Source organism: Anomaloglossus baeobatrachus, chromosome 3 (genome assembly GCF_048569485.1).
Source record: "Anomaloglossus baeobatrachus isolate aAnoBae1 chromosome 3, aAnoBae1.hap1, whole genome shotgun sequence".
Classification (NCBI taxonomy): domain Eukaryota; kingdom Metazoa; phylum Chordata; class Amphibia; order Anura; family Aromobatidae; genus Anomaloglossus; species Anomaloglossus baeobatrachus.
Genome location: NC_134355.1, coordinates 17,348,723 through 17,376,644, shown reverse-complemented (window position 1 = coordinate 17,376,644; position 27,922 = coordinate 17,348,723). Strand labels below are relative to the sequence as shown.

General features: G+C 49.0%; 1 protein-coding gene across 1 annotated transcript in view; it reads right to left on the bottom strand.

Annotated features, from left to right (window-relative positions):
• The window catches only part of LOC142295896 (uncharacterized), a 52,910-nt gene that overhangs the window by 19,606 nt on the left and 5,382 nt on the right, over positions 1 to 27,922 (bottom strand). The window contains 5 exon segments of the mRNA XM_075339014.1: positions 6,687 to 6,770; positions 8,946 to 9,003; positions 24,407 to 24,513; positions 24,633 to 24,695; positions 26,713 to 26,883. Coding sequence (XP_075195129.1) covers positions 6,687 to 6,770; positions 8,946 to 9,003; positions 24,407 to 24,513; positions 24,633 to 24,666 — 283 coding nt within the window. The 5' untranslated portion in view covers positions 24,667 to 24,695; positions 26,713 to 26,883.

Sequence of the window (27,922 nt, the reverse complement as noted above, 5' to 3'; positions counted from 1 at the left end):
CTGCTGTCCACGGTTTGACGGCTGAGGTAATCGGCCTCCCAGTTTTCCACGCCTGGGTTGTGGACTGCAGACATGGTGGACTTGGAGTCCTCCGTCCACTGGAGGATTCGTTGAACCTCCAACATCGCCAGACGGCTGTGAGTCCCGCCCTGGTGATTGATGTAGGCAACCGCTGTCGCGTTGTCCGACTGAACTCGAATGTGCTTGCCCGCCAACAGGTGGTGAAAGGCTAGGAGAGCTAGAAACACAGCTCTGATCTCCAGCACATTGATCGAGAGGGCTGATTCGGACGGAGTCCAAGTGCCCTGTGCTCGGTGATGGAGAAATACTGCTCCCCAACCGGAGAGGCTGGCATCCGTGGTGAGGATCACCCAGGACGGAGTCAGGAAGGAGCGTCCCTGAGACAGAGAGAGGGGCCGAAGCCACCACTGAAGGGAGCTCCTGGTCTGTGACGACAGAGCCACCTGCTTGTGCAAGGAAGAGATCCGCTTGTCCCAATAGCGGAGAATGTCCAGCTGCAGGGGACGCAGATGGAACTGAGCAAAGGGAACCGCTTCCATGGACGCCACCATCTGACCCAGCACCTGCATGAGGTGTCTGATGGAATGACGGCGGTGCCTCAGCAGAGAGCGCACCGCCAGACGAAGGGACTGCTGTTTGACTAAGGGCAACTTGACAAGTGCCGGCAGAGTCTCGAATTGCATCCCTAGGTACAAAAGCACCTGGGTCGGGGTCAGAGTGGACTTGGGCAGGTTGACAAGCCACCCGAACTGAACTAGCGTGGCGAGAGTGAGAGAGACACTCCGCTGGCAGTCTGCACTGGATGAGGCCTTGACTAGAAGGTCGTCCAGGTAAGGAATCACTGCCAACCCCTGGAGGTGCAGGACCGCAACCACTGCTGCCATGACCTTGGTGAATACTCGAGGGGCCGTGGCTAAGCCGAAGGGGAGAGCCACGAATTGGAAATGTTCCTCTCCGATCGCAAAGCGTAGCCAACGCTGGTGTGAAACCGCAATAGGCACATGCAGATAGGCATCTCTGATGTCGATGGATGCCAGAAAATCTCCTTGGGTCATTGAGGCAATGACCGATCTCAGAGATTCCATGCGAAAGTGCCGCACCTGAACATGCTTGTTGAGAAGCTTGAGATCCAGGATGGGTCGGAAGGAACCGTCCTTTTTGGGGACTAGAAAGAGGTTTGAGTAGAAACCGCTGAACAGTTCCCGGGCGGGAACCGGAACAATTACACCGTTGGCCTGCAGGGATGCCACGGCCTGAGAGAAGGCGGCGGCTTTGGAGCAGGGGGGGTGGACAGAAAAAATCTGTTTGGCGGGCTGGAAGAAAATTCTATCCTGTAGCCGTGGGAGATGATATCCCGCACCCACTGATCGGAGACGTGTTGCAACCACACGTCGCCAAAGTGGGAGAGCCTGCCACCGACCAAGGACGTTGCTGGCGCGGCTAGATAGTCACGAGGAAGCTGCCTTAGTGGCAGCGGCTCCTCCGGTCTTTTGAGGACGCGGCTTTGCGCGCCAGTTGGGTTTACGATCCTTGGCTGCGGTAGTGGACGAGGCCGAGGGCTTAGAGGACGACCAGTTAGAGGAACGAAAGGAACAAAACCTCGATTGGTTCCTGCCCTGGACAGGTTTCTTGGGTTTAGCTTGTGGCAGGGAAGTACTCTTCCCGCCAGTAGCTTCCTTAATTATGTCATCCAGCTGTTCCCCAAACAGCCGGGACCCAGCAAAAGGGAGACTCGCAAGGTACTTCTTAGAGGAAGCGTCTGCTTTCCACTCTCGAAGCCACAAGATCCTGCGGATCGCGAGGGAGTTAGCGGAGGCCACCGCAGTGCGGTGAGAAGCCTCCAGGATGGCAGACATGGCGTAGGATGCAAAAGCCGAAGCTTGAGAAGTTAAGGCATCCGTCTCAGGAATAGAGTCCCTGGAGAGGGAATGAATCTCCGCCAGAGAGGCAGAGACTGCCTTAAGAGCCCACACTGCCGCAAAAGACGGGGAGAACGAGGCTCCTGCCGCCTCATATACAGACTTGGCCAGAAGGTCAACCTGGCGGTCAGTGGGATCCTTAAGAGAACTGCCATCAGCCACAGCTACGACTGTGCGGGCTGAGATTCTGGACACCGGAGGGTCTACCTTTGGGGACTGGGCCCAGTCCTTAACCACCTCCGGTGGAAAAGGAAAACGGTCATCTGAGCTACGCTTCGGAAAACGTTTGTCAGGACAGGCCCTGGGCTTGTTAACAGTGGTCTGAAAGCTGGAGTGGTTAAAAAACATACTCCTAGGTTTCTTAGCAGAGGTAAACTGGTGTACCTCTACCAGAGAGGGTTGTTCCTCTGACTCTTGTGGGTTGAGGTTCAGTACGGAGTTAATGGACGCAATCAAGTCACTAACATCCGCATCACCCTCAGACAAGTCAATGGGGTACATAGAGGCAGCGTCTGAGCCCACAGTAAACGAATCTTCCTCGCCCTGCACCTCGGCCAGTGAATCAGAGCCGTGGGACGAGGAAGGAGAAGGTTCCCTGCGTCTCCATTTAGGGGGACGGGGTCCTAGGACATGCTCTGAGTGCTCTGCAGAGCTCGGAGCCGCAGAGGCACCCTAAGAAGGGGGCTGATGCATGGACAGCAGTGTCCGGGACAGCTGCCCCATGGAGTCGGCAAAAGACTGGGAAATAGCTTGTGAAAAGGAAGCTACCCAAGCCGGGGGTTCAGCCACCTGGGCCGGAGCAGCCAGAGGGACCCCTGAGGCGGCTCCAGGCTGAGACACAAACATGTTAGCACAGGCATCACAATGTGGGTATGTGCTAGGCTCTGGCAGAATGAGCTTACACGCAGTGCATATAGCGTACATGTTTGCAGCCTTGCTCCTAGTGACAGACATGCTGCTGAGGTGGAAGCTCTGCAGCCAGAATACACTCCTGTAGAATGCCTGAGAGTGTAATAAAAGTGCACAACCAGAGGTTGTGGCTTACCAGCCCTGCTCTCTGTGTGCCCTCCGGATTCCACCGCTCTCCTATGAAGCGTCAGCCTTCCTAACAGCATGCAGCTGCAGCATCCAGCGCCCTCCAGTGAAAGAACGCTGAGAAAATGGCGCTGGGAGAAAGGGAGGGGGCGTGTATAAGCCCACGAGCGGGAAAAACGGAGGGCAGAGAGATACAGGAAGAAATACAGGGGAGGGAACATCTCCCCAGAGAGGAGTGCCCTCCCCTCTGCTGGTCGGGCGGTGGGCGGCGCTGTATGCAAAACATGCAGAGAAACCAAAACCGAAACTAGGCCCAAACTGAAGCCGGGGCCTAGATTTTAAAATGCGGCCGACGAGCAGGCACCCTCGGCGCGGTTCTCAGGGGAAACCCCCAGAACCGGCCGGAATTTACAGTAACGCTAAAGCACATACTGTCCCCCTAATAAAAGTACCCGGGACCCCTGAAAAACGTCTCAATACTTAGCTTTTTGAGACGCAGGGCCATGTCCCTGAGTGGGGGTTAACGCTCCTTCCAGCAGGGACCAGACAGGGCTGCGGATGGAGACCGGTCTTCTGCAAGCAGAGAGGACCGTGGAGGCTCCCACTTCAAACAGAGCCTCGACAGAGGATGTGAAGGAGCGCGGCATGTGAAGGCTCCAGCCTTATAAAGTCAACCTTAACAGCACCCGACAGAGTGGGGTGTGAAGGGACATGCCGGGAGTCCAGACTGGACCCGCTTTTCTTCCAAATCTTTAAAATTAAAATAAAAAAATATCAGAGAATGCAAGTGTGTGTACCTCCTGAAACACAAAGCATTGAACTGGGTAGATTGTCATCCAGGGGGTGTATATAGCCCGGAGGGAGGAGCTACACGTTTGAGTGTAGTACTTTGTGTGTCCTCCGGAGGCAGAAGCTATACACCCATGGTTTGGGTCTCCCATAAGGAACGATAAAGAAAAGTCATTCAGCAGGTTGGCTTTACCCTCATCTCCTTCCACCATTTCACCAAGACTATTTTTAAGGGGGCCAACACTATCGCTTTTCAGTTTTTTACTGTTTATGTAGTTAAAGAATATTTTAGGATTATTTTTACTTTCTCTCGCAATGAGTCTCTCTGTCTCAAACTTAGCTAACTTAATTTGCTTTTTACATATTTTATTTAATTTTCTATAATTATATAATGCCTCATCACTACCTACCCTCTTTAATTCTTTTAAGGCTTTCTGTTTTTCTTTTATTGCTTCCCTTACAGCTCTATTTAGCCATAGGGGTTTCCTCCTATTTCTAGCATGTTTGTTCCCATAGGGTATATTTTCTGCACAAGCCCTATTCAGGATGCTCATAAAAGTCTCCCATTTGCTTTGTGTACTTTTATTACTTAGTACATCATCCCAGTTTATTGCACTAAGATCATCTCTCAACCGTTTAAAATTTGCTTTCCTGAAGTTTAGTGTCCTTGTAGCCCCTCTACTAGACATCTTACTAAAGAATACATGAAAACTTATTATTTTGTGATCACTATTCCCCAAGTAACCCCCAACTTGTATATTTGATATGCGGTCTGGCCTATTGGTTAGTACAAGGTCTAGTAGTGCTCCCCCTCTTGTGGGGTCCTGTACCATTTGTGAAAGGTAATTATCTTTCATTGTAATCAAAAATCTATTTCCTTTGCTGGAACTGCAAGTTTCTGTTCCCCAATTTATATCAGGATAGTTAAAGTCCCCCATAATAATTACCTCTCCGAGACTCGCTGCTTTATGAGGAGATTCTCTACCTCTTCCATAATATTCGGCGTCTTATAACACACCCCTATCAGTATTTTATTATTCATTCTCCCCCCCCTTATCTCCACCCATAGGGACTCTACATTCTCAGTACCCTCACATATGTTGTCACGCAGGATGGGTTTTAAGGATGATTTTACATATAGACACACACCTCCCCCTCGCTTATTTGTACGGTCATTCCTGAATAGGCTATAACCCTGTAAATTAACAGCCCAGTCATAGCTCTCATCCAGCCATGTCTCTGATATCCCCACTATATCATAATTTTCTTCCAACAATATTAATTCTAATTCCTCCACCTTATTTGTGAGGCTTCGGGCATTAGTGTACATGCACGTTACGTATGACTCTGTACCTGTATTCCTGCTTACTGTATTAACTGTCCTAACCCTTCACCCCGTACCACCCCCAATTTCATTACTTGTGCCCTGGTCACTATCTGCATTACATTCCCCTTCTATAAAGTGAATACCCTCGCCCCCCATTCCTAGTTTAAACACTCCTCCAACCTTCTAGCCATTTTCTGCCCCAGCAGAAGTGGATCACAAGACTTAGAAACAGCAACTTCAATGGGGCCGATATATCCAGACAGTGTGCAAGTTTTGACCCAACCGATGGCTAACCCATATTGATCCTATAGGGCCTGAAGGATATAGGTATATGACTTGCTCTAGCATAGGGGGTTACACTGAAGTTCTTGATTACTGGCTTTTACCTATGGGTGCATATAATCTGACTGATTATCGTGTACGATTGTTTCTAGGAATGCTTGTTCCTTGCCACCAGTGTAAAAAGGCCGCCAGTCGAAACTGCAACCAATCACCTATCAAAACCCTCGTTCATCAAGCAAAATTATTTCTGAGCTTCTTTGAAAATCATCAGTGGCAATACCCTATCCTGTGCAAACAATGACAGCCTATGCGTACAGAACGATCAATGTGTGCACATAAAAGTGCTGACAGGCTATGAAATGATCATAGCCGAGGAGCATTAATTCATGGGCAGTAATCATATTGTCTAATAGCACAATAAGCCAAACTAAGAAAAAAAAAGGGACCATTGAGGAGGTGTCATGCAGTGTTCAGGTCCACCTCGGCGGCGGCGGACTGTGTTCACATTGCAGGCAACCTCAGGTCTCCTAGTTGCTCAGCCTGAGCCGGGTGTTGGCTGAGTCTTTTCTACCGCTTTCCAGTCCTGCAGGAGTTAATTCCTGTGTAGGGGTGTGTGGTTATTGGAGACTCAGGTTGCTAATTCCTATTCAGCCGTCTCCTCCCTATTTAAGGCTGGGGAGTCTGTTTGCTGCTGATAATAGCTTCAGCTTACGCTCCTGCGATTCCAGTCTTGGTGGTGAACATATTTGTGGTGACCTGTGGTTTGTGGGGTGTGGAAGTTTTCCCGTTGTGCGTTTACTTCCTGTCTTATACTTTATTTCCTCTCGTACACGTATTGTGTGTACGAGTTTTGTTTTTTGTCCCTGTCCGTGTTGTTTGTGGGGCTTGTTACGGTATGTCCAGCCCACCCCAAGGGTGTGGGAGAGGGGGTAGTAAGAACAGGGCTTGGACAGGAGTTAGGGTCATGCAGGGGGCTAAGACCTTGCTACTATCAAGCCTAACTCCGAGATAAGGGACAGCACAGGGACCCCAGTCTGAGGGCCAGTATAGGTGTCCCTAGTCATTTTGTACCCCGTGATACTAGGAATTTGTGAGTGAAGAGCCATAAGGGTTGCTGGGGAAATGATAGGTTTTAACAGTTAGGGTGAAACACAGGGATAGTAATGAGAAGAAGTGAGTAGAGATGGCTACAAGGAGTGAAGCTGGGGGCAGGGGGTGTATGAAACGAGAGTTGATGGGGGTGACAATAGGTGGGTTGAGGTGAATAGGAGGAGGGATGGTGAGGGGTTTCAGTCACTTTAAATTCAACTCACCTGAAATGATGAAAGTAGTCCACTCTTCTTCAGGTTCCTCCTTGATCTTGACATCTGCAGCCAACGTCAAGGCACCTTCTGTATCTGCAAGAGAAGAGGAGACAACACTGTGCCAGATAGAAGATGTATTCTGATGCAGAGAAGCCAAGGGGGAAAAGTCGTTGTGAGCTGGAGACACGGGGATTCTGCTGATCGTGGTAAAAATAATCTCTTTAATCTTAAAATCATGTTCTGAGGTCCCCAAACTTCCTATGGGTCTGCCTAATAACGCCCCTGCAAAATTCACCAGCGTGTCCACCAGACATAGGTGTCATCATAAAGGGTCTTTAGTAGTGATAGGCGGACCCGGACTGTAAAAGTCTAGATCCGCGCGGTTTCAAAAAGGTGCCCAGGTGCCGGACCCGGGCCCGTGATTCTGGGTGTATAATCTAGAGAAATTTAAAAAACAAAAAATAAAAGTAAATAAGAATGAAGCGAGTGCTTCATACATACCGAGGCTCCGTCACAGCTGTAAACTGGTCACACGCTGCTATACGCTGCTCCTGTGGCCTCCCTGGGCTGCTCATCACATATGCACTTCTTTCCCCACCCCCCCGCCAGCCTGGCCTCTGTAATTGGTTGCAGTCAGATGCGCCCCCAGCCTATGTGACAGCGAGCATCTGCCTGCAACCAGTCATCTCTCATCGTGGCTCATTCATTCTCTCCCTGGATCTCATAGCGGCAGTCATGCTCTATGGCGCTCACTGTGACTGAGATGTAGCAGAGCTGCAATTGCCGTGGGACCTTGTGTTGATTACGTCGGACCTGCAGGGGTGTTTAGGGGGTTAACAAAGTGGTGAAAGAGGGTGATTTTTGTATTTTACTCTAAAGGATTTTTCAGTGTCTGTGTTTATTTACTGTCACTTACAGTTTAGTGATGGGGGGGGGGGGCTCAGACACCTGCCATCATTAATCTTGGGCTTTGTAACAGCTGTGGGCTGTTATTAACCCCATAATACACCGATTGACACCACACCTGGGCAATGGGAAGAGTCGGGTAAAGCACCTGGCTTGTCACATCTAATGGTTGCGACAATCCTGGGCAGTTGCAGGTTGCTATTTTTAGGCTGGGTGGGCAGCTAATAACCATGGCCCTCCCCAGTCTGAGAATACCTGCCCCAGCTGTCGGGTTTTATCTTAGGTATCAAAATTGGGGGGGAAGCATACTGTTTTTCTTTTATTTAAATAATAAAAAAAAAAAAAAAAAAAAAGTGTATGTGTATGTGTATATATATATATATATATATATATATATAAAAATATATGTATGTATGTATGTATGTATGTATATATACACACACACATATACATATATTATATATATATATATATATATATATATATATATATATATAGATACACATACACTATACACACACACACACACACATATATATATTTATATAATGGTGCACGGTGCCGCACAAAAAAAGGGTCAGGTTAAGGACCCACTCAAGAGGTTTGCCGTGACGTGGCAGTGGGCTTAATACAATCTGATCAGAATGGTAACAAAAGAACCTCATGTTCTATTTAATTTTTTGCCTAGCGGCTTTAGATCATTGTATTTTTGGGATGTGCGATCCATGTCTTTTTCTTCATAGCTTGTTATATAATAAAAGCCGCATGCGGTTCCTCTTATTTTGATATACGGCCAAAATAAGCGCAGGAGTGGGGCTGCAGTCTGTGGCCGTGTGCTTTGTATGTGCTCGTATCATAATATGGGGTGACCCTACGCCAATGTTATTTATTTATTTTTATTGTACGGATAGTGTTACCCTTATGTATGACTTGCACGAGTGCAGTGCAAAAATCTCGCATTGCACTCGTCCTATGGAAGGCAATGCTGCAGCTTACATCTGTGAGATTTTCCTCAGCCCTGATTGGGCAGAAGAAAAAAATGGCATCATGCTGTGATTGCCTGTGAGAATCAGATCACTCGCACCCATACAAGTCTATGGGTGCGAGAGAAACATCAGACTGCACTCAGATGTCATCCAAGTGCAGTGCGATATACGCCCAGGCTGACAATTGAGGAGATTGGGGGGGGAGTAAACCCTTCCTCTCCTCTGCACCTGTGATCCGATCGCAGGATCGGGTCACAATCACATGACGCTCGGACCACGCTCACAGCAGAGCCTGAGCCAAGGATCATTAGCATATCGAATCCGATGCCATACGCCAGTGTGACTCCGGCCTAGAAGATGTATGAGCGTCTCTTACCGGCCGCTGACACGGACGTGGGTTTTTCTGGTTCACTCGCCGTTCCATCAGAACTTTCCTGCAATAATCCAATATTATAGATATGAGAAAAAGGAAAAAAAAATAAAAATAAAAAAAAAAAGGAAGACCTGGTTTTGCGTATATCCAGGCATGCACCAATCAGCCCTAAAAGAAGGATCACTCTACTTTATTCTGAAAAGCTGCCCAAAAAAATTCTTAGATTTATACAGTGCCTTAAAAAAATATTCATACCACAATAAATTTTCCACATTTTTTTACATAACACCCAAATGTATATTATTAAGATTTGATGTGACACCAAAACTTAAGGGTGCTTTACACGCTGCGACATCGCTAGCGATTGCTAGCGATGTTGAGCGCGATAGCACCCGCCCCCGTCGTTCGTGCGACATTTGGTGCTCGCTGCTGTAGCGAACATTATCGCTACGGCAGCGTCACACGCACATACCTTGTCAGCGACGTCGCTGTGACCGCCGAACAATCCGTCCCTCAAGGGGGAGGTGCGTTCGGCGTCATAGCGGCGTCACTAAGCGGCCGGCTAATAGAAGCGGAGGGGCGGAGATGAGCGGCCGGGACATCCCGCCAACCTCATTCCTTCCTAATTGCCGGTGGACGCAGGTAAGGAGATGTTCGTCGTTCCTGCGGTGTCACACATAGCGATGTGTGGTGCCACAGGAAAGAGGAACAACATCGTACCTTTGGCAGCAGCGATATTAAGGAAAGGAACGACGTGTCAACGATCACCGTTTTTGAACGATTTTTCGATCGTTGATCGTCGCTCCTTGGTGTCACACGCTGTGATGTCGCTACCAGCGCCGGATGTGCGTCACTAACGACGTGACCCCAACGATATATCTCATATCAGTAGCAATGTCGCAGCGTGTAAAGCACCCTTACGTACAAGTATTTCTGAATTGTAAAGGAAATCATTCCTGGTTTTCTAAATAAATATATATATATATATATATATATATATATATATATAAAAAAAGAAGGGAATTTTGTTTACTTACCGTAAATTCCTTTTCTTCTAGCTCCTATTGGGAGACCCAGACAATTGGGTGTATAGCTTCTGCCTCCGGAGGCCACACAAAGTATTACACCTTAAAAAGTGTAACCCCTCCCCTCTGCTATACACCCTCCCATGCATCACGGGCTCATCATTTTTGGTGCCAAAGCAGGAAGGAGGAAACTTATAAATTGGTCTAAGGTAAATTCAATCCGAAGGATGTTCGGAGAACTGAAACCATGAACCAAAAGAACAATTCAACATGAACAACATGTGTACACAAAAGAACAACAGCCCGAAGGGAACAGGGGCGGGTGCTGGGTCTCCCAATAGGAGCTAGAAGAAAAGGAATTTACGGTAAGTAAACAAAATTCCCTTCTTCTTTGTCGCTCCATTGGGAGACCCAGACAATTGGGATGTCCAAAAGCAATCCCTGGGTGGGTAAAAGAATACCTCGATAAAAAGAGCCGAAAAACGGCCCCCTCTTACAGGTGGGCAACTGCCGCCTGAAGGAGTCGCCTACCTAGGCTGGCATCTGCCGAATCATCGGCATGCGCCTGATAGTGTTTCGTGAGAGTGTGCAGACTCGACCAGGTAGCCGCCTGACACACCTGCCGAGCCGTAGCCTGGTGTCGCAATGCCCAGGACACCGACGGCTCTGGTAGAATGGGCCTTCAGCCCTGCAGGAATCGGAAGCCTAAAAGAACGGTAGGCTTCAAGAATCTGTTCCTTGATCCACCGAGCCAAGGTTGACTTGAAAACCTGAAATCCCTTACTCTGGCCCGCGATAAGGACAAGAGCGCATCAGACCGGCGCAGGGGCGTCGTGCGAGAAATGTAGAGCCGGAGTGCTCTCACCAGATCTAATAAATGCAAATCCTTTTCACATTGGTGAACTGGATGCGGACCCAAAGAGGGTAAGACGATATCCTGATTGAGATGAAACGGGGATACCTTAGGGAGAAAGTCCGGGACCGGACGTAGAACCACCCTATCCTGGTGAAACACCAGGAAGGGGGCTTTGCATGGCAGCGCTGCTAGCTGAGACACTCTTCTGAGTGATGTGACTGCCACTAGGAAGGCCACCCTTTGCGAAAGGCGAGATAGAGAGATCCCGCATCGGCTCGCAAAGTGGCTTCTGAAGAGTCGTCAGCACCCTGTTAAGATCCGAGGGTGTTAACAGACGCCTGTAAGGTGGGACCGGAGAGCGCCGATACTTGTCCCTTGAGAGAGCCGAGAGACAAGCCCTTGTCCATTCCGGATTGAAGGAAAGAAAGAAAAGTGGGCAAGGCAAACGGCCAGGGAGTAAAACCCTGATCAGAGCACCAGGATAAGAAGATCCTCCAAGTCCTGTGATAGATCTTGGCGGACGTTGGTTTCCTGGCCTGTCTCATGGTGGCAATGACCTCTGGAGATATCCCTGATGACGCTAGGAGCCAGGACTCAATGGCCACACAGTCAGGTTTAGAGCCGCAGAATTCCGAAGGAAATATGGCCCTTGAGGCAGCAAGTCTGGTCGGTCTGGGAGTGCCCACGGTTGACCCACCGTGAGGTGCCACAGATCCGGGTACCACGATCACCTCGGCCAGTCTGGAGCGACGAGGATGGCGCGGCAACAGTCTGACCTGATCTTGCGTAACACTCTGGGCAGTATTGCCAGAGGAGGAAAAACATAAGGCAGTCGAAACTGCGACCAGTCGTGAACTAGCGCGTCTGCCGCCAGAGTTCTGTGATCCTTGGACCGAGCCATGAATGCCGGGACTTTGTTGTTGTGCCGAGACGCCATTAGATCGACGTCCGGCGTTCCCCAACGGCAACAGATCTCTAGAACACGTCCGGGTGAAGAGACCATTCCCCTGCGTCCATGCCCTGGCGACTGAGAAAATCTGCTTCCCAGTTTTCTACGCCCGGGATGTGAACTGCGGAGATGGTGGAGGCTGTCCGCCCACAGCCGAATCCGCCGAACTGCTCGGAAGGCTTGACGACTGCGCGTGTGCCGCCCTGGTGGTTGATGTACGCAACCGCCGTGGCGTTGTCCGACTGAATTCGGATCTGCCTGCCCTCCAGCCACCGCTGGAACACCTTTAGGGCTAGATCCACTGCTCTTATCTCCAGAACATTGATCTGAAGGGAGGACTCTGTCGGAGTCCAGGTTCCCTGAGCCGAGTGGTGGAGGAAGACCGCTCCCCACCCTGACAGACACGCGTCCGTCGTGACCACAGCCTCAGCTGGGGGCCGGAAGGATTTTTCTTTCGCCCAGGAAGTGGAAAGAAGACACCACTGAAGAGAGGTTTTGCTGCAAGGGAAAGAGAGACATTCTTGTCTAGGGACGTCGACCTCCTGTCTCATTTGCGGTGTCCGATAGAATCGGACGCAGACGAAACTGCGCAAGGGAACTGCCTCCCTTGCTGCCACCATCATCCTTAGAAAGTGCATTAGGCGCCTCAAGGGGTGACTGGGCCCGAAGGAGAGATTGCACCCCTGTCTGTAGGGAACGCTGACTATGCAGCGGAAGCTTCACTATCGCTGAGAGAGTATGAAACTCCATCCCGAGGCAAGTCAGTGAATGGGTCGGTGTCAGTTTTGACCTTGGAAATTTGATGATCCACCCGAACCCCTGGAGAGTCTCCAGAGCAATGGTCAGGTTGTGTTGACATGCCACCCAGGAGGGTGTCTTGACTAGAAGATCGTCTAGGTAAGTGATCACCGAGTGGCCCTGAGAGTGTAGGACCACCACCACTGCTGCCATGACCTTGGTGAAGACCCGTGGGGCTGTCGCCAGGCCGAATGGCAGTGCCACGAACTGAAGTGTTCGTCCCCGATGGCGAAACGCAGAAAGCGTTGAAGCTCGGGTGCGATCGGCACATGGAGATAAGCATCCTTGATGTCAATTGATGCTAGGAAGTCTCCTTGTGACATCGAGGCTTCAGAGTGTTCACCGCCTGAAAAAGTGCATCGGCTCGCTCGGGGGGCGGAGATGTTTTGAAGAAAAGAGTCGGAGGACGAGAGCAGAGCTCTATCCTGTGACCGTGAGACAGAATGTCTCTCACCCATCGGTCTTGGACATGTGGCCACCAGGCGTCGCAAAAGCGGGAGAGCCTGCCACCGACCGAGGACGCGGTCTTGGTGAGGCCGAAGTCATGAGGAAGCCGCCTTGTGACTTAGACCGCCATGCAGAAGAGTTCCTCTAGCCCTCCTCTGACCTGTTGGACGTGGAGGAACGGAACTTTGCTGAGGACCGAAATGACCGAAACCTTTGGACTGGGGCAAGGACGATACCTTTCCCTTGGACTGTCTAGGAACTTCATCCAATTGCTCGCCAAACAAACGGTCGCCAGAAAATGGCAAACCGGTTAAGAACTTCTTGGAAGCAGAGCCTGCCTTCCATTCACGTAGCCACATGGCCCTGCAGACTGCCACCGAATTGGTGGATGCTACCGCTATACGGCTCGCAGAGTCCAGGAACGGCGTTCATGGCGTAGAACGAAAAAACCTACGCCTGAGAAGTGAAGGACACAACCTGCGGGGCAGAGGTATGTGCAACCGCAATAATCTCAGCCAGAGAAGCTGAGATAGCTTGGAGTGCCCTCACGGCTGCGAAGGCTGGAGCAAAAGATGCGACTATGGCTTCATAGATGGATTTCATCATAAGCTTTATTTGCCTGTCAGTGGCATTCGTGAGAGATGGCATCTGCCACTAATACTACGGATCTAGCCGCCAGCCTAGAGCTGGAGAATTCACCCTGTGACACTGAGCCCAACCCTTAACAACGTCAGGGGGGAAAAGGGTAACGCGTGTCAATAAGGCGCTTAGTAAGCGCTTGTCCGTAAAGTTCTGTGCTTCTGGACGGCCCCTCTGGAGTTAGAGTGATCGAAACACGCACTCCTGATGAAGTCGGGGAAGGTTCCCAGCGGGCCCGCTTAGCCTATCAGAGGCCGCGGTCCGTGACGGAGTTCTCACCATGGGATCTGGGTGTTACCCCAGGAGCCCCTTGTTGTACCGACCCAGAGGAACCCGGGAGCGACGAACTCACAGCTCCCTGGCCCTGTGTTATCGGTCTGGACTGCAAGGTTTCCAGTATCTTAGCAGACCCTCTGTCCATAGACTGAGTCCTGGAATGTGAAAGCTACTCAGAGATTTGCTGATTCCAACATGCAAACTCTGTCCCTGTCATCTGTGCAGTGGAAACCGGCGGTACCACCTGGCCGAGGGTCCCACCAGTGCCGGAGGCTGCGGCTGAGTGAGTGCCCTCGGGGCCAAGCATTGTACACAATGAGGGTATGTGGACCCTGCCTGTAATATAGCCGCACAAGAGGTACAGGTTGTAAAATAAGCCAGTGCCTTGGCACCCTTATTCTTTAAGAGCAGACAACAGCATGTCGTCCGCAGAGTAATCAGTGAGGGTATACAGCCAAAAGCAAATAATGCTGCCGAACAGTGAGATCATATACCATATAAATAAACATATATATATATACACTGCGGCACCAAGGGGGGTCAGCACCTGAAAACTGGTGCCCCACAGTGCTCAGTGAGGGGGAAGGAGGATACCAACGTATGCTCCAGCCCTCCCTGCCGACGTCCAGTCGGCCGTCCCGTCGTTACCCCTGACTGGCAGGCCCGAGAACGGGTATATGGTACTAGGCCGCAAGAGCCGGGGACTAAATTTAAAAACGCGGCCGACAAACATGGCGCGGTCGGCGCGGTAGTCCCAGTCTCACAAACCACTCAGCAACCGCTGCGGCATTTGTAACACAGATGCTGCATGCACCGTCCCTCAGGGGACACAGGGTACCTTATGATGCAGGGCTCTGTCCCTGATGATGTCCAGTCTCCTGTCCGTCAGATTCCCCAGGGGCTGCGGATGGAGCCCGGTCCCAGTGCATGGCGACCGGTTAGGATCCCCCTCTCCCAGAGCTGTGGAGCAGATTCTGAGATCCTCCACCGGCAGAATTATAACAATGGCTGCCGGCGTTCCGAGGGGAGGAGGGAGCCGTGGGCGGAACCGCAAAAGTGCGGGAACCTGGTGGCTCATAGTGATCAGTGAGGGGGGCGGAGGACAGCGAAGTGTGCTCCCGCCCTCACTGTCGGCATCATACCGACCGTCCCGCCTTTCTCCCTGACTGGCAGGCTCAGGGGCGGGAGTTTAACCCACTAGGCCGCAAAAGCCGGGGACTAAAGTAAAAAACCGCGGCCGACAAACAGGCACGGTCGGCGCGGTAGTCCCAGAGAAAAAATCCACACCGCAATCGCAGCTGCGTCTGAGGCCAAGGTGCTTCATGCACCGTCCCAACGGGGACACAGAGTACCTGTAGATGCAGGGCCATGTCCCTGACGATACTCCGTCTCCTGTCCGGCAGATTCCCCCAGGGGCTGCGGAGGGAGCCCGGTCCCAGTGGCTGGATGACCGGTTAGGATCCCACTTCCCCAGAGCCCCTAAGGGATGGGGAAGGAAAACGGCATGTGGCTCCTGCCTGTGTACCCGCAATGGGTACCTCAACCTTAACAACACCGCCGACCTGAGTGGGGTGAGAAGGGAGCATGCCGGGGGCCCTGTTAGGGGCCCTCTTTTCTTCCATCCGATATAATCAGCAGCTGCTGCTGACTAAAATGTGGAGCATTGTGTGCATGTGTGCCTCCTTCAACACAAAGCATAAAAACTGATGAGCCCGTGATGCACGGGAGGGTGTATAGCAGAGGGGAGGGGTTACACTTTTTAAAGTGTAATACTTTGTGTGGCCTCCGGAGGCAGAAGCTATACACCCAATTGTCTGGGTCTCCCAATGGAGCGACAAAGAAATATAAATCTGAAAATTGTGCCGTGCATTTGTATTCAACCCCCCAAATCAATACTTTGTAGGATCACCTTTCTCTGTCTTGCATTAGTATTCAGCCCCGGAGTCAGTACTTTGTAGGACCACCTGTCATACATTTGTATTCACCACCCCCCATAGTCAGCACATTGTAGGACCACCTTTCTCAGTCTTTTGGGGTCTGTCTCTCCAGCTCTGCACATCTAGAGGTGACAATTTCCTCTTCTTTGCACACTCGCTCTCGCTCAGTGAGATGGAGACGTCTGTGAACAGAAATTTTCCCGTCTTGTCACAGATTCTCGGTGGATTTGGTCTGGACTGTGACTTGGCCGCTCACACACAGGAATATGCTCTGATCTGAATCCTCCAATGTAGCACTGCGGGAAGTTGAGGGTTGTTGTCCTGCTGGAAAGTGAACCTACGCCCCAGTCTGAAGTCTTCTGCAGCCTTGAGCAGGTTTTCCTCCAGGATTGTCCTGTATTTACCTCCATCCATCTTCTCATCAACTCTGACCAGCTTCCCTGCCCCTGCTGAAGAAAAGCCTCTCCAAAGCAGGATGTTGCCTCCACCATGTGTTACAGTGGGGATGGGATTTTCTGGATGAAGTGCACAGTTTTCCACCACACAGTGTTTTGTATTTAGCCCAAAAGGTTTTCCTTTTGGTCTCATCTGACCAGAGCACCTTCTTCCACTGCTCGATGTGTCCCCTACATGGTCTACTTATGACTTCTTACTTTCAAAAATGGTTTTCTTCTGCCCCTCTACAATAAAGACCAGATTTGTGAAGTATTCGACTAATAGTCATCCGGTGGACAGATTCTCCCATCTAAGCTGTGATCTCTGTGGCTCCTCCCGGAGCCTCTTGGCCGATGAAAAACAGTGGGACCCCTTCCCAATTTTGATACCCTTCTCTCATTATTGCGGTTTCATATCCGAAAACCTAAAAAGATGGGGAAGATTGCTGATAGGACGTAGCTAAGGGGTCAAGCCACAGTTACCAGCAGTACTGCTCATTGATGCCGAGGAGTCAAGCCACAGTTACCAGCTGTACTGCTCATCTGATGCCGAGGAGACAAGCCACAGTTACCAGCTGTACTGCTCATCTGTTGCAGAGGAGTCAAGCCACAGTTACCAGCTGTACTGCTCATCTGTTGCAGAGGAGTCAAGCCACAGTTACCAGCAGTACTGCTCATCTGTTGCAGAGGAGTCAAGCCACAGTTACCAGCTGTACTGCTCATCTGTTGCAGAGGAGACAAGCCACAGTTACCAGCTGTACTAATCATCTGTTGCTGAGGAGTCAAGCCACAGTTACCAGCAGTACTGCTCATCTGTTGCTGAGGAGTCAAGCCACAGTTACCAGCAGTACTGCTCATCTGTTGCTGAGGAGTCAAGCCACAGTTACCAGCAGTACTGCTCATCTGTTGCTGAGGAGTCAAGCCACAGTTACCAGCAGTACTGCTCATCTGTTGCCAAGGAGACAAGCCACAGTTACTAGCTGTACTGCTCATCTGTTGCTGAGGAGTCAAGCCACAGTTACCAGCAGTACTGCTCATCTGTTGCTGAGGAGTCAAGCCACAGTTACCAGCAGTACTGCTCATCTGTTGCTGAGGAGTCAAGCCACAGTTACCAGCAGTACTGCTCATCTGTTGCTGAGGAGTCAAGCCACAGTTACCAGCAGTACTGCTCATCTGTTGCTGAGGAGTCAAGCCACAGTTACCAACAGTACTGCTCATCTGTTGCTGAGGAGTCAAGCCACAGTTACCAGCAGTACTGCTCATCTGTTGCTGAGGAGTCAAGCCACAGTTACCAGCAGTACTGCTCATCTGTTGCTGAGGAGACAAGCCACAGTTACCAGCTGTACTAATCATCTGTTGCTGAGGAAACAAGCCACAGTTACTAGCTGTACTGCTCATCTGTTGCTGAGGAGACAAGCCACAGTTACCAGCAGTACTGCTCATCTGTTGCTGAGGAGACAAGCCACAGTTACCAGCAGTACTGCTCATCTGTTGCTGAGGAGACAAGCCACAGTTACCAGCTGTACTGCTCATCTGTTGCTGAGGAGTCAAGCCACAGTTACCAGCAGTACTGCTCATCTGTTGCTGAGGAGTCAAGCCACAGTTACCAACAGTACTGCTCATCTGTTGCTGAGGAGTCAAGCCACAGTTACCAGCAGTACTGCTCATCTGTTGCTGAGGAGTCAAGCCACAGTTACCAGCAGTACTGCTCATCTGATGCAGAGGAGACAAGCCACAGTTACTAGCTGTACTGCTCATCTGTTGCCAAGGAGACAAGCCACAGTTACTAGCAGTACTGCTCATCTGTTGCTGAGGAGTCAAGCCACAGTTACCAGCAGTACTGCTCATCTGTTGCTGAGGAGACAAGCCACAGTTACCAGCTGTACTGCTCATCTGTTGCTGAGGAGTCAAGCCACAGTTACCAGCAGTACTGCTCATCTGTTGCTGAGGAGTCAAGCCACAGTTACCAGCAGTACTGCTCATCTGTTGCTGAGGAGTCAAGCCACAGTTACCAGCAGTACTGCTCATCTGTTGCTGAGGAGTCAAGCCACAGTTACCAGCAGTACTGCTCATCTGTTGCTGAGGAGTCAAGCCACAGTTACCAACAGTACTGCTCATCTGTTGCTGAGGAGTCAAGCCACAGTTACCAGCAGTACTGCTCATCTGTTGCTGAGGAGTCAAGCCACAGTTACCAGCAGTACTGCTCATCTGATGCAGAGGAGACAAGCCACAGTTACTAGCTGTACTGCTCATCTGTTGCTGAGGAGACAAGCCACAGTTACCAGCTGTACTAATCATCTGTTGCTGAGGAAACAAGCCACAGTTACTAGCTGTACTGCTCATCTGTTGCAGAGGAGACAAGCCACAGTTACCAGCTGTACTAATCATCTGTTGCTGAGGAGACAAGCCACAGTTACTAGCTGTACTGCTCATCTGTTGCTGAGGAGACAAGCCACAGTTACCAGCAGTACTGCTCATCTGTTGCAGAGGAGACAAGCCACAGTTACCAGCAGTACTGCTCATCTGATGCTGAGGAGACAAGCCACAGTTACTAGCTGTACTGCTCATCTGTTGCAGAGGAGACAAGCCACAGTTACCAGCAGTACTGCTCATCTGTTGCAGAGGAGACAAGCCACAGTTACTAGCTGTACTGCTCATCTGTTGCAGAGGAGACAAGCCACAGTTACTAGCTGTACTGCTCATCTGTTGCTGAGGAGACAAGCCACAGTTACTAGCTGTACTGCTCATCTGTTGCAGAGGAGACAAGCCACAGTTACCAGCAGTACTGCTCATCTGTTGCAGAGGAGACAAGCCACAGTTACTAGCTGTACTGCTCATCTGTTGCTGAGGAGTCAAGCCACAGTTACCAGCTGTACTGCTCATCTGTTGCTGAGGAGTCAAGCCACAGTTACCAGCAGTACTGCTCATCTGATGCTGAGGAGTCAAGCCACAGTTACCAGCAGTACTGCTCATCTGTTGCTGAGGAGACAAGCCACAGTTACCAGCTGTACTGCTCATCTGTTGCAGAGGAGACAAGCCACAGTTACTAGCTGTACTGCTCATCTGTTGCAGAGGAGACAAGCCACAGTTACCAGCTGTACTGCTCATCTGATGCTGAGGAGTCAAGCCACAGTTACCAGCTGTACTGCTCATCTGTTGCTGAGGAGACAAGCCACAGTTACTAGCTGTACTGCTCATCTGTTGCTGAGGAGACAAGCCACAGTTACCAGCTGTACTGCTCATCTGTTGCTGAGGAGTCAAGCCACAGTTACTAGCTGTACTGCTCATCTGTTGCTGAGGAGACAAGCCACAGTTACCAGCTGTACTGCTCATCTGTTGCTGAGGAGTCAAGCCACAGTTACCAGCAGTACTGCTCATCTGTTGCTGAGGAGTCAAGCCACAGTTACCAGCAGTACTGCTCATCTGTTGCTGAGGAGACAAGCCACAGTTACTAGCTGTACTGCTCATCTGTTGCAGAGGAAACAAGCCACAGTTACTAGCTGTACTGCTCATCTGTTGCAGAGGAGACAAGCCACAGTTACTAGCTGTACTGCTCATCTGTTGCAGAGGAAACAAGCCACAGTTACTAGCTGTACTGCTCATCTGTTGCAGAGGAGACAAGCCACAGTTACTAGCTGTACTGCTCATCTGTTGCAGAGGAGACAAGCCACAGTTACTAGCTCTACTGCTCATCTGTTGCAGAGGAGACAAGCCACAGTTACTAGCTGTACTGCTCATCTGTTGCAGAGGAGACAAGCCACAGTTACTAGCTCTACTGCTCATCTGTTGCAGAGGAGACAAGCCACAGTTACTAGCTGTACTGCTCATCTGTTGCAGAGGAGACAAGCCACAGTTACTAGCTGTACTGCTCATCTGTTGCAGAGGAGACAAGCCACAGTTACTAGCTCTACTGCTCATCTGTTGCAGAGGAGACAAGCCACAGTTACTAGCTGTACTGCTCATCTGTTGCAGAGGAGACAAGCCACAGTTACTAGCTGTACTGCTCATCTGTTGCAGAGGAGACAAGCCACAGTTACTAGCTGTACTGCTCATCTGTTGCAGAGGAGACAAGCCACAGTTACTAGCTGTACTGCTCATCTGTTGCAGAGGAGACAAGCCACAGTTACTAGCTGTACTGCTCATCTGTTGCAGAGGAAACAAGCCACAGTTACTAGCTGTACTGCTCATCTGTTGCAGAGGAGACAAGCCACAGTTACTAGCTGTACTGCTCATCTGTTGCAGAGGAGACAAGCCACAGTTACTAGCTCTACTGCTCATCTGTTGCAGAGGAGACAAGCCACAGTTACTAGCTGTACTGCTCATCTGTTGCAGAGGAGACAAGCCACAGTTACTAGCTCTACTGCTCATCTGTTGCAGAGGAGACAAGCCACAGTTACTAGCTGTACTGCTCATCTGTTGCAGAGGAGACAAGCCACAGTTACTAGCTGTACTGCTCATCTGTTGCAGAGGAGACAAGCCACAGTTACTAGCTCTACTGCTCATCTGTTGCAGAGGAGACAAGCCACAGTTACTAGCTGTACTGCTCATCTGTTGCAGAGGAGACAAGCCACAGTTACTAGCTGTACTGCTCATCTGTTGCAGAGGAGACAAGCCACAGTTACTAGCTGTACTGCTCATCTGATGCTGAGGAGACAAGCCACAGTTACTAGCTGTACTGCTCATCTGTTGCTGAGGAGACAAGCCACAGTTACCAGCTTTACTGCTCATCTGTTGCAGAGGAGACAAGCCACAGTTACCAGCTGTACTGCTCATCTGTTGGAGAGGAGACAAGCCACAGTTACTAGCTGTACTGCTCATCTGTTGCTGAAGAGACAAGCCACAGTTACCAGCAGTACTACTCATCTGTTGCAGAGGAGACAAGCCACAGTTACTAGCTGTACTGCTCATCTGTTGCAGAAGAAACAAGCCACAGTTACTAGCTGTACTGCTCATCTGTTGCAGAGGAGACAAGCCACAGTTACTAGCTGTAGTGCTCATCTGTTGCTGAGGAGACAAGCCACATTTACTAGCTGTACTGCTCATCTGTTGCTGAGGAGACAAGCCACAGTTACTAGCTGTACTGCTCATCTGTTGCAGAGGAGTCAAGCCACAGTTACCAGCAGTACTGCTCATCTGTTGCAGAGGAGACAAGCCACAGTTACCAGCTGTACTGCTCATCTGTTGCTGAGGAGACAAGCCACAGTTACCAGCAGTACTGCTCATCTGTTGCAGAGGAGTCAAGCTACAGTTACCAGCTGTACTGCTCATCTGTTGCTGAGGAGTCAAGCCACAGTTACCAGCAGTACTGCTCATCTGTTGCTGAGGAGTCAAGCCACAGTTACCAGCTGTACTGCTCATCTGTTGCTGAGGAGTCAAGCCACAGTTACCAGCAGTACTGCTCATCTGTTGCTGAGGAGTCAAGCCACAGTTACCAGCTGTACTGCTCATCTGATGCTGAGGAGTCAAGCCACAGTTACCAGCTGTACTGCTCATCTGTTGCAGAGGCCTCTCATCCATCTGTGTACTTCAGTTGTATTGTCCAGAACAGACCCGGGTCAGTAAGATAACTAAGGCCCTTGTAGTTATTTTGGGGCTAGGGAATATTTAGTTGAGATTTAGAGTGAATTTATTGTATGTTTGTAAGCTGTTGTGCTGTACCGCAGGCACCTGAATATAACACACCCATTTAATTCTGTCAGGTTATTAATATGTAGTTGGCGGTTGGATTATCCAGTCACGCCTGTAGGTAACGCATAGTGTACATATTGTAGTTGACACATATTGTAAGACGCCACGCTGTGCAGCACAAGGGTCTCAGCCTCTTCGCTGAGTGTCTGTGCATTTTCCCTGAGAGTTCTCCCCTGTTTTGATTACGTTCATATCCAAACTGTAGTAAAGTACTTTTGCTGGTTCATCTTAGTTTTAGAGCCGTTTATTTCCCGTTCGTGCCTTCGTTGGATCCTAAAAGAGCCCACCCCGATACACGACTTACATTATACTGAGCAGAATTACACTCAAGTGGAGTCAATTTACTAATTATTTGAATTGTGGAGGCAATGGTCACTCAGGATTTTATTTAAAGGTATAAGACTACAGGGGGCTGAATACAAATGCACGTCACAGTTTTCAGATTTAAATTTTTAAAAAAAACAGGTATCATTTTCTTACACTTTATCGATACCTGCTACTTGCTACTTAGTGTTGGTATCACATCAAATCCAAAATAAACTATATTTACATTTGTGGGTGTCACATGAAAAATACGTAATTACTTACCGGTAATGTGTTTTTTCCGAACCCATGACGGCACCACGAGAGAGGATCCGCCCATCCAGGACAGGAAACCTTCAGGTTAAAAAGGGGCGGTCCTCTCGCCGCTTCAGTTTGATTACAGAGCATGAGAGGACCACCGAAAAAAACAACAGGTTAGTATAAGGCCACCACCAGAAAAATGTGGAAGAAGGAAGGTGAACCAACCAACAATCCCCAGTGCAGGGTGGGAATATAAGGGTGCCGTCATGGGTTCGGAAAAAACACATTACCGGTAAGTAATTACGTATTTTTCCCTCACCCTATGACGGCACCACGAGAAAATTACAGCGAAAGAAAAATTAGAGAGGGACCACAGCCTGGAGAACACACCTCCCAAAGGTGAGGTCGGAGAAGGAAAGATCCAACCTATAATGCTTATAAAAGGTTGAGGGTGAGGAGCATGTGGCAGCTTTACAAATTTGAGCAATGGAAACATCTGCCCGCTCTGCCCAAGAAAGATGCTACAGCCCGCGTGGAATGTGCCTTCAGACCCACCGGAACAGAAGCACCCCTAGCCGTGTAAGCTAACTCAATGGCGTCCCTAATCCACCTGGCCAGCGTGGATTTGGAACACTTAACCCCCTTTTGAGATCCCTGGAAAGAGACAAACAGAGACTTGTCCCTCCTCCAGGAACTGGTGACAAGAAGATACTGGACGAGACAACGACGTACATCCAGACAATGCCAACGCCGTTCCTCCGCACGAGTCGGGTTAGTGCAAAAGGATGGTAATACAATATCCTGGGACGTATGAAACCGAAAAACAACCTTGGGGAGGTACGCAGGGTCAGGGCGCAAAACTACCCTATCGTCCAGTATTTGAGTGTAAGGAGGGTCAATAGAAAGGGCCTGAATGTCGCTAATCCTACGGGCCGAGGTCAGGGCTACCAGGAGGACCGTCTTAAGGGAAAGACATTTAACAGATATGGAGTCAAGGGGCTCGAACGGAGAATCAGTCAGGGCACCCAAAACCAGGTTAAGGTCCCAAGGGGGGAGAGAGACTACCCGTCTAGGACGGTGGCGCGAACTAGCCCTGATAAACTGAGCCACCCAAGGGTTCCCCGCGACATCATAATTGTAGAGTGCTGCTAACGCGGAGATCTGGACCTTGAGTGTGCTAACCGCCAACCCCTTGTCCAACCCACACTGCAGGAACTTCAGGATGGGACCGATGGGAACCTCCCCAGTTACACTAGCACCCGAGGAAGATAGGAACTTTTTCCAAGTCCTACAGTAGATCTTGGTTGTCACAGGCTTTCTACAACCTAACACCGTGGAAACTAAATTGGGGGAAAACCCCTTACTGATCAGTAACGCCCTCTCAAATTCCATGCCGTCAGATGCAACTTGACAGTCGGAGGATGGCACACAGGCCCCTGGGACAGGAGATTCGGAAGCTCTGGGAGGACCCAAGGGTCGGTCAGAGACATCCGAACCAGCCAACTGAAGGGGCGAGAGGACCGCCCCTTTTTAACCTGAAGGTTTCCTGTCCTGGATGGGCAGATCCTCTCTCGTGGTGCCGTTATAGGGTGAGGGAAAAAAATATGGAAACGTTAAATGGTTTACGAATACTTTTTGGGAACACTGTATATCTGTACAACTAGACCATGTCCTCTTATATAGGACTTGAAGGATCTGCTGCTATCATCTTGGTGTCAATTATAACAGTACACATTCACAGGACTTGTAGAGTCCAAGCCTTCATGGGACAGAGCAAAAGGTTTATACTTCACTTTTGTTTTAATTCAAGCTTCATTACATCAATCTATAGAGAATTTGTGGAAATTTCACCTCATCTCCCTGATGATCTTCGGGGACATTTTCCTCCTTTATTATCAGATCCTGGGAATATAGAGGACTGGGACATCTCTCCGGTGAATTCTTCTGACTGGATCCATCTGTAGGAAATAACGGCAGTGATGAATACATTGTCTGTGTGTGATGAGCTGATGATGGGGAATCTAGACGACTCTCAGCCCTGTCCTCTCCTCTACAGCCCAGGACGCTCTCCTCTTACCCGGGGATGTGATGGACGGGGGATCCTCCATCATGACGTCCTTATTCAGATCCTAGTGTCCTTCTGAATACAAAAGCAATAAAAAAAGGATTTTGAAGTTATGTCAAAAATAAAATAAAAGTCAAAGATGTTCTAGAAATTTTACAGGATGAAAATAGTGAAGTTGTAAAAACTGAAGTTGAGAAGGCTGAACTTTTAAATTCTTATTTTGCATCTGTTTTCTCTGAAAAAGTAAAAGTAAAATGAACTGATCTTCACCGTTCTATTGTAGGATTAGAAGAATCCAGGATATCAATAAACAAAGAGATAGTGAGGGAATACTTAGCTAACATTAATGAATTCAAGTCCCCAGGTCCAGATGAATTACACCCCAGAGTACTGAAGGAGTTAGCAGAGGAAATATTAGAACCACTCATCATAATTTTTGAAAATTCTTGGAGAACAGGAGAAGTTCCAGAAGAATGGAGAAGAGCAAATGTTGTCCCTATCTTCAAAAAGGGGAAGAAGCTGGACCCAGGGAACTACAGGCCTGTGAGCCTGACTTCCATACCAGGAAAGCTCTTTGAACAAATTATTAAACAACATTTATGCAAGTACCTGGATGAGAATGAAGTGATTAACCAGAGCTAGCATGGGTTTGTAACTAATAAGTCATGTCAGGCTAACTTAATTTCCTTATATGACAAAGTCACTGACTGGGTGGATCAGGGAAATGTGGTAGATATAGTATATCTTGACTTCAGTAAAGCATTTGACAAAGTATCTCATACAATCCTTATTGAAAAAATGACCAAGTGTGCAATGGACAAGGCAATTGTGAGATGGATTCGTAACTGGCTTAGTGATCAGAGTCAAAGAGTGGTCATAAATGGCTGCACATCCAGTTGGAAGACTCTCTCAAGTGGGGTCCCACAGGGCTCTGTCCTGGGCCCCGTGTTGTTCAACATCTTTATCAATGATTTAGATGAAGGTATTAAGGGTAATCTAATTAATTTTGCTGATGACACAAAGCTAGGAGGAATAGCTAATACTAGAGAAGAGAGAGAGAGGATTCAACAAGATGTAAACAAGCTGGAACAATGGGCTGTAACTAATAGGATGGTTTTTAACAGGGAGAAATGCAAAGTCATACATCTTGGCAAGAATAATGAAAAGAGCATATACAGCATGGGAGGAATAGAGCTATCCAACAGCATGTGTGACATATACAGCATGGGAGGAATAGCACTATCCAACAGCATGTGTGACGTATACAGCATGGGAGGAATAGAGCTATCCAAAAGCATGTATGAAAAAGACTTAGGTAAACTAATAGATCACAGACTGAACATGAGTCAACAGTGTGACGCAGCAGCAAAAAAGGCAAACATCATTCTAGGATGTATTAACAGAAGCATACAGTCTAGATCACGTGAAGTCATTATCCCCCTTTACTCCTCTTTGGTCAGACCTCATCTGGAATATTGTGTCCAGATCTGGGCACCACATTTTAAAAAAGACATCAACAAACTGGAGCAAGTTCAGAGAAGAGTGACCAGAATGGTGACTGGTCTGCAAACCATGTCCTATGAAGAACGGTTACAGGATTTTGGATTGTTTAGCTTGCAAAAGAGAAGACTGAGAGGAGACTTAATAGCTGTCTACAAATACCTTAAAGGCTGTCACACTGTAGAGAGATCAGTTTTATTCTCATTTTCACAAGGAAAGACTAGAAGCAATGGGATGAAACTGATGGGGAGGAGACACATTAGATTTTTGACAGTGAGGGTGATCAATGAGGGGAACAGGCTGCCACGAGAGGTTGTGAGTTATCCTTCAATTGAAGTCTTTAAAAAGAGGTTGGACGGACATTTGTCTGGGATGATTTAGTGTATACTGCTTTGAGCAGGAAGTTGGACTAGATGACCCAGGAGGTCCATTCCAACTCTAATATTCTATGATTCCCACTCCTCCATGGAGAAATAGACGGTGATGTCCTGACACCTTATAGGGACCTGACACACACAATGAGCCGTCATTAGCGGACCCCTCCCCCGGCAGCGGTATTTTATAATGTCCCAGCATTCCCGGCAGCGCTCACCTCTCCGCTCAGCAGCTCAGTGATCCTGTGGGTCAGTTCTAGGATCTTCTGCTCATGTATCAGTGAATGAGGTGGAGGCTCGGTGATGGCACTCGGGGTCCTGCTCCGCCCTCCTGACACACGGGGGGGGGTCACACACTCCCCAGACGACGTCTTCACTACTGTGTGATCCTGTGTATGGAGAGACACCAGTCACTACATATATATTTTAAAAGGCCTCATACACATTAGACTCTATGGGTGGAGTTGGTTGACACTATTGTATTTGTTGGTGCCAAGAAACTGATTGTTGAGGAATATATCGCTCAGGCATCTCATGATGGGTAAAACCAGTGAGCCGTCTCAAAACCTTCACAACCTTAATGTTGCAAAACATACTGATAGCATTGGTTACAGAAGAATTTTTAAACTGCTGAAGGGTCCATTGAGCTCTGTTGGGACCATAATCCAAGAGGACAGAATATAATTTTACCATAAACCAGCTGTGACCATTTGTTCCTCGCAATATTTCAGATAAAGGAGCGAAAATAATTATCAGAAGAGCCAAGAACCACATGTGGAGAGCTAAAGAAACACCTGGAATCAGCATATACAATTGTTTCAAAGAAAACAATAAGCAATGCACTCCCCATCCATGGCCTGTATGCATGCTCCTGTATGCACGCTCACCACACAAGACTCCATTGCTTAACAAAAAGCAGTTTCAAGAGTTTGTAATGTTTGCTCAACAACATCTAGCCTGTGAAATACTTGATGAATATAGTCTGGTCAGATGAGATCAAAATTGAACTCTTTGGAGGCCATAATACACACAATGTTTGGAGGTCAAAAGACAAAATGACCCCAAAAACACCAACAGCAGTAAAGTTTGGAGATGGGAAAATCATGGTGTGGGGCTGTTTTTCCACATACAGCACAAGTAAACAATATAATTGAAGGAAGGCTGAATAAACAAATGACTGATAATCTGTTGCTATCTACCAGGATTATGAAGCTGAAACGAGGGAGGACATTTCACAAGACAAAGAACCCAGGCACACAGCCAAGGAAACTCTCAACTGGTTTCAGAGAAAGAAAATAAATCTGCTAGAATGGCCGAGACGATCACCTAACCTGAATCCAATAGAAAATGTCTGGAAGGAACTAAAGCTCAGAGTTCATAGAAGCCGGAACCTGCAGGATATGAAGTGTTTGTGTAGAAGAATGGGCC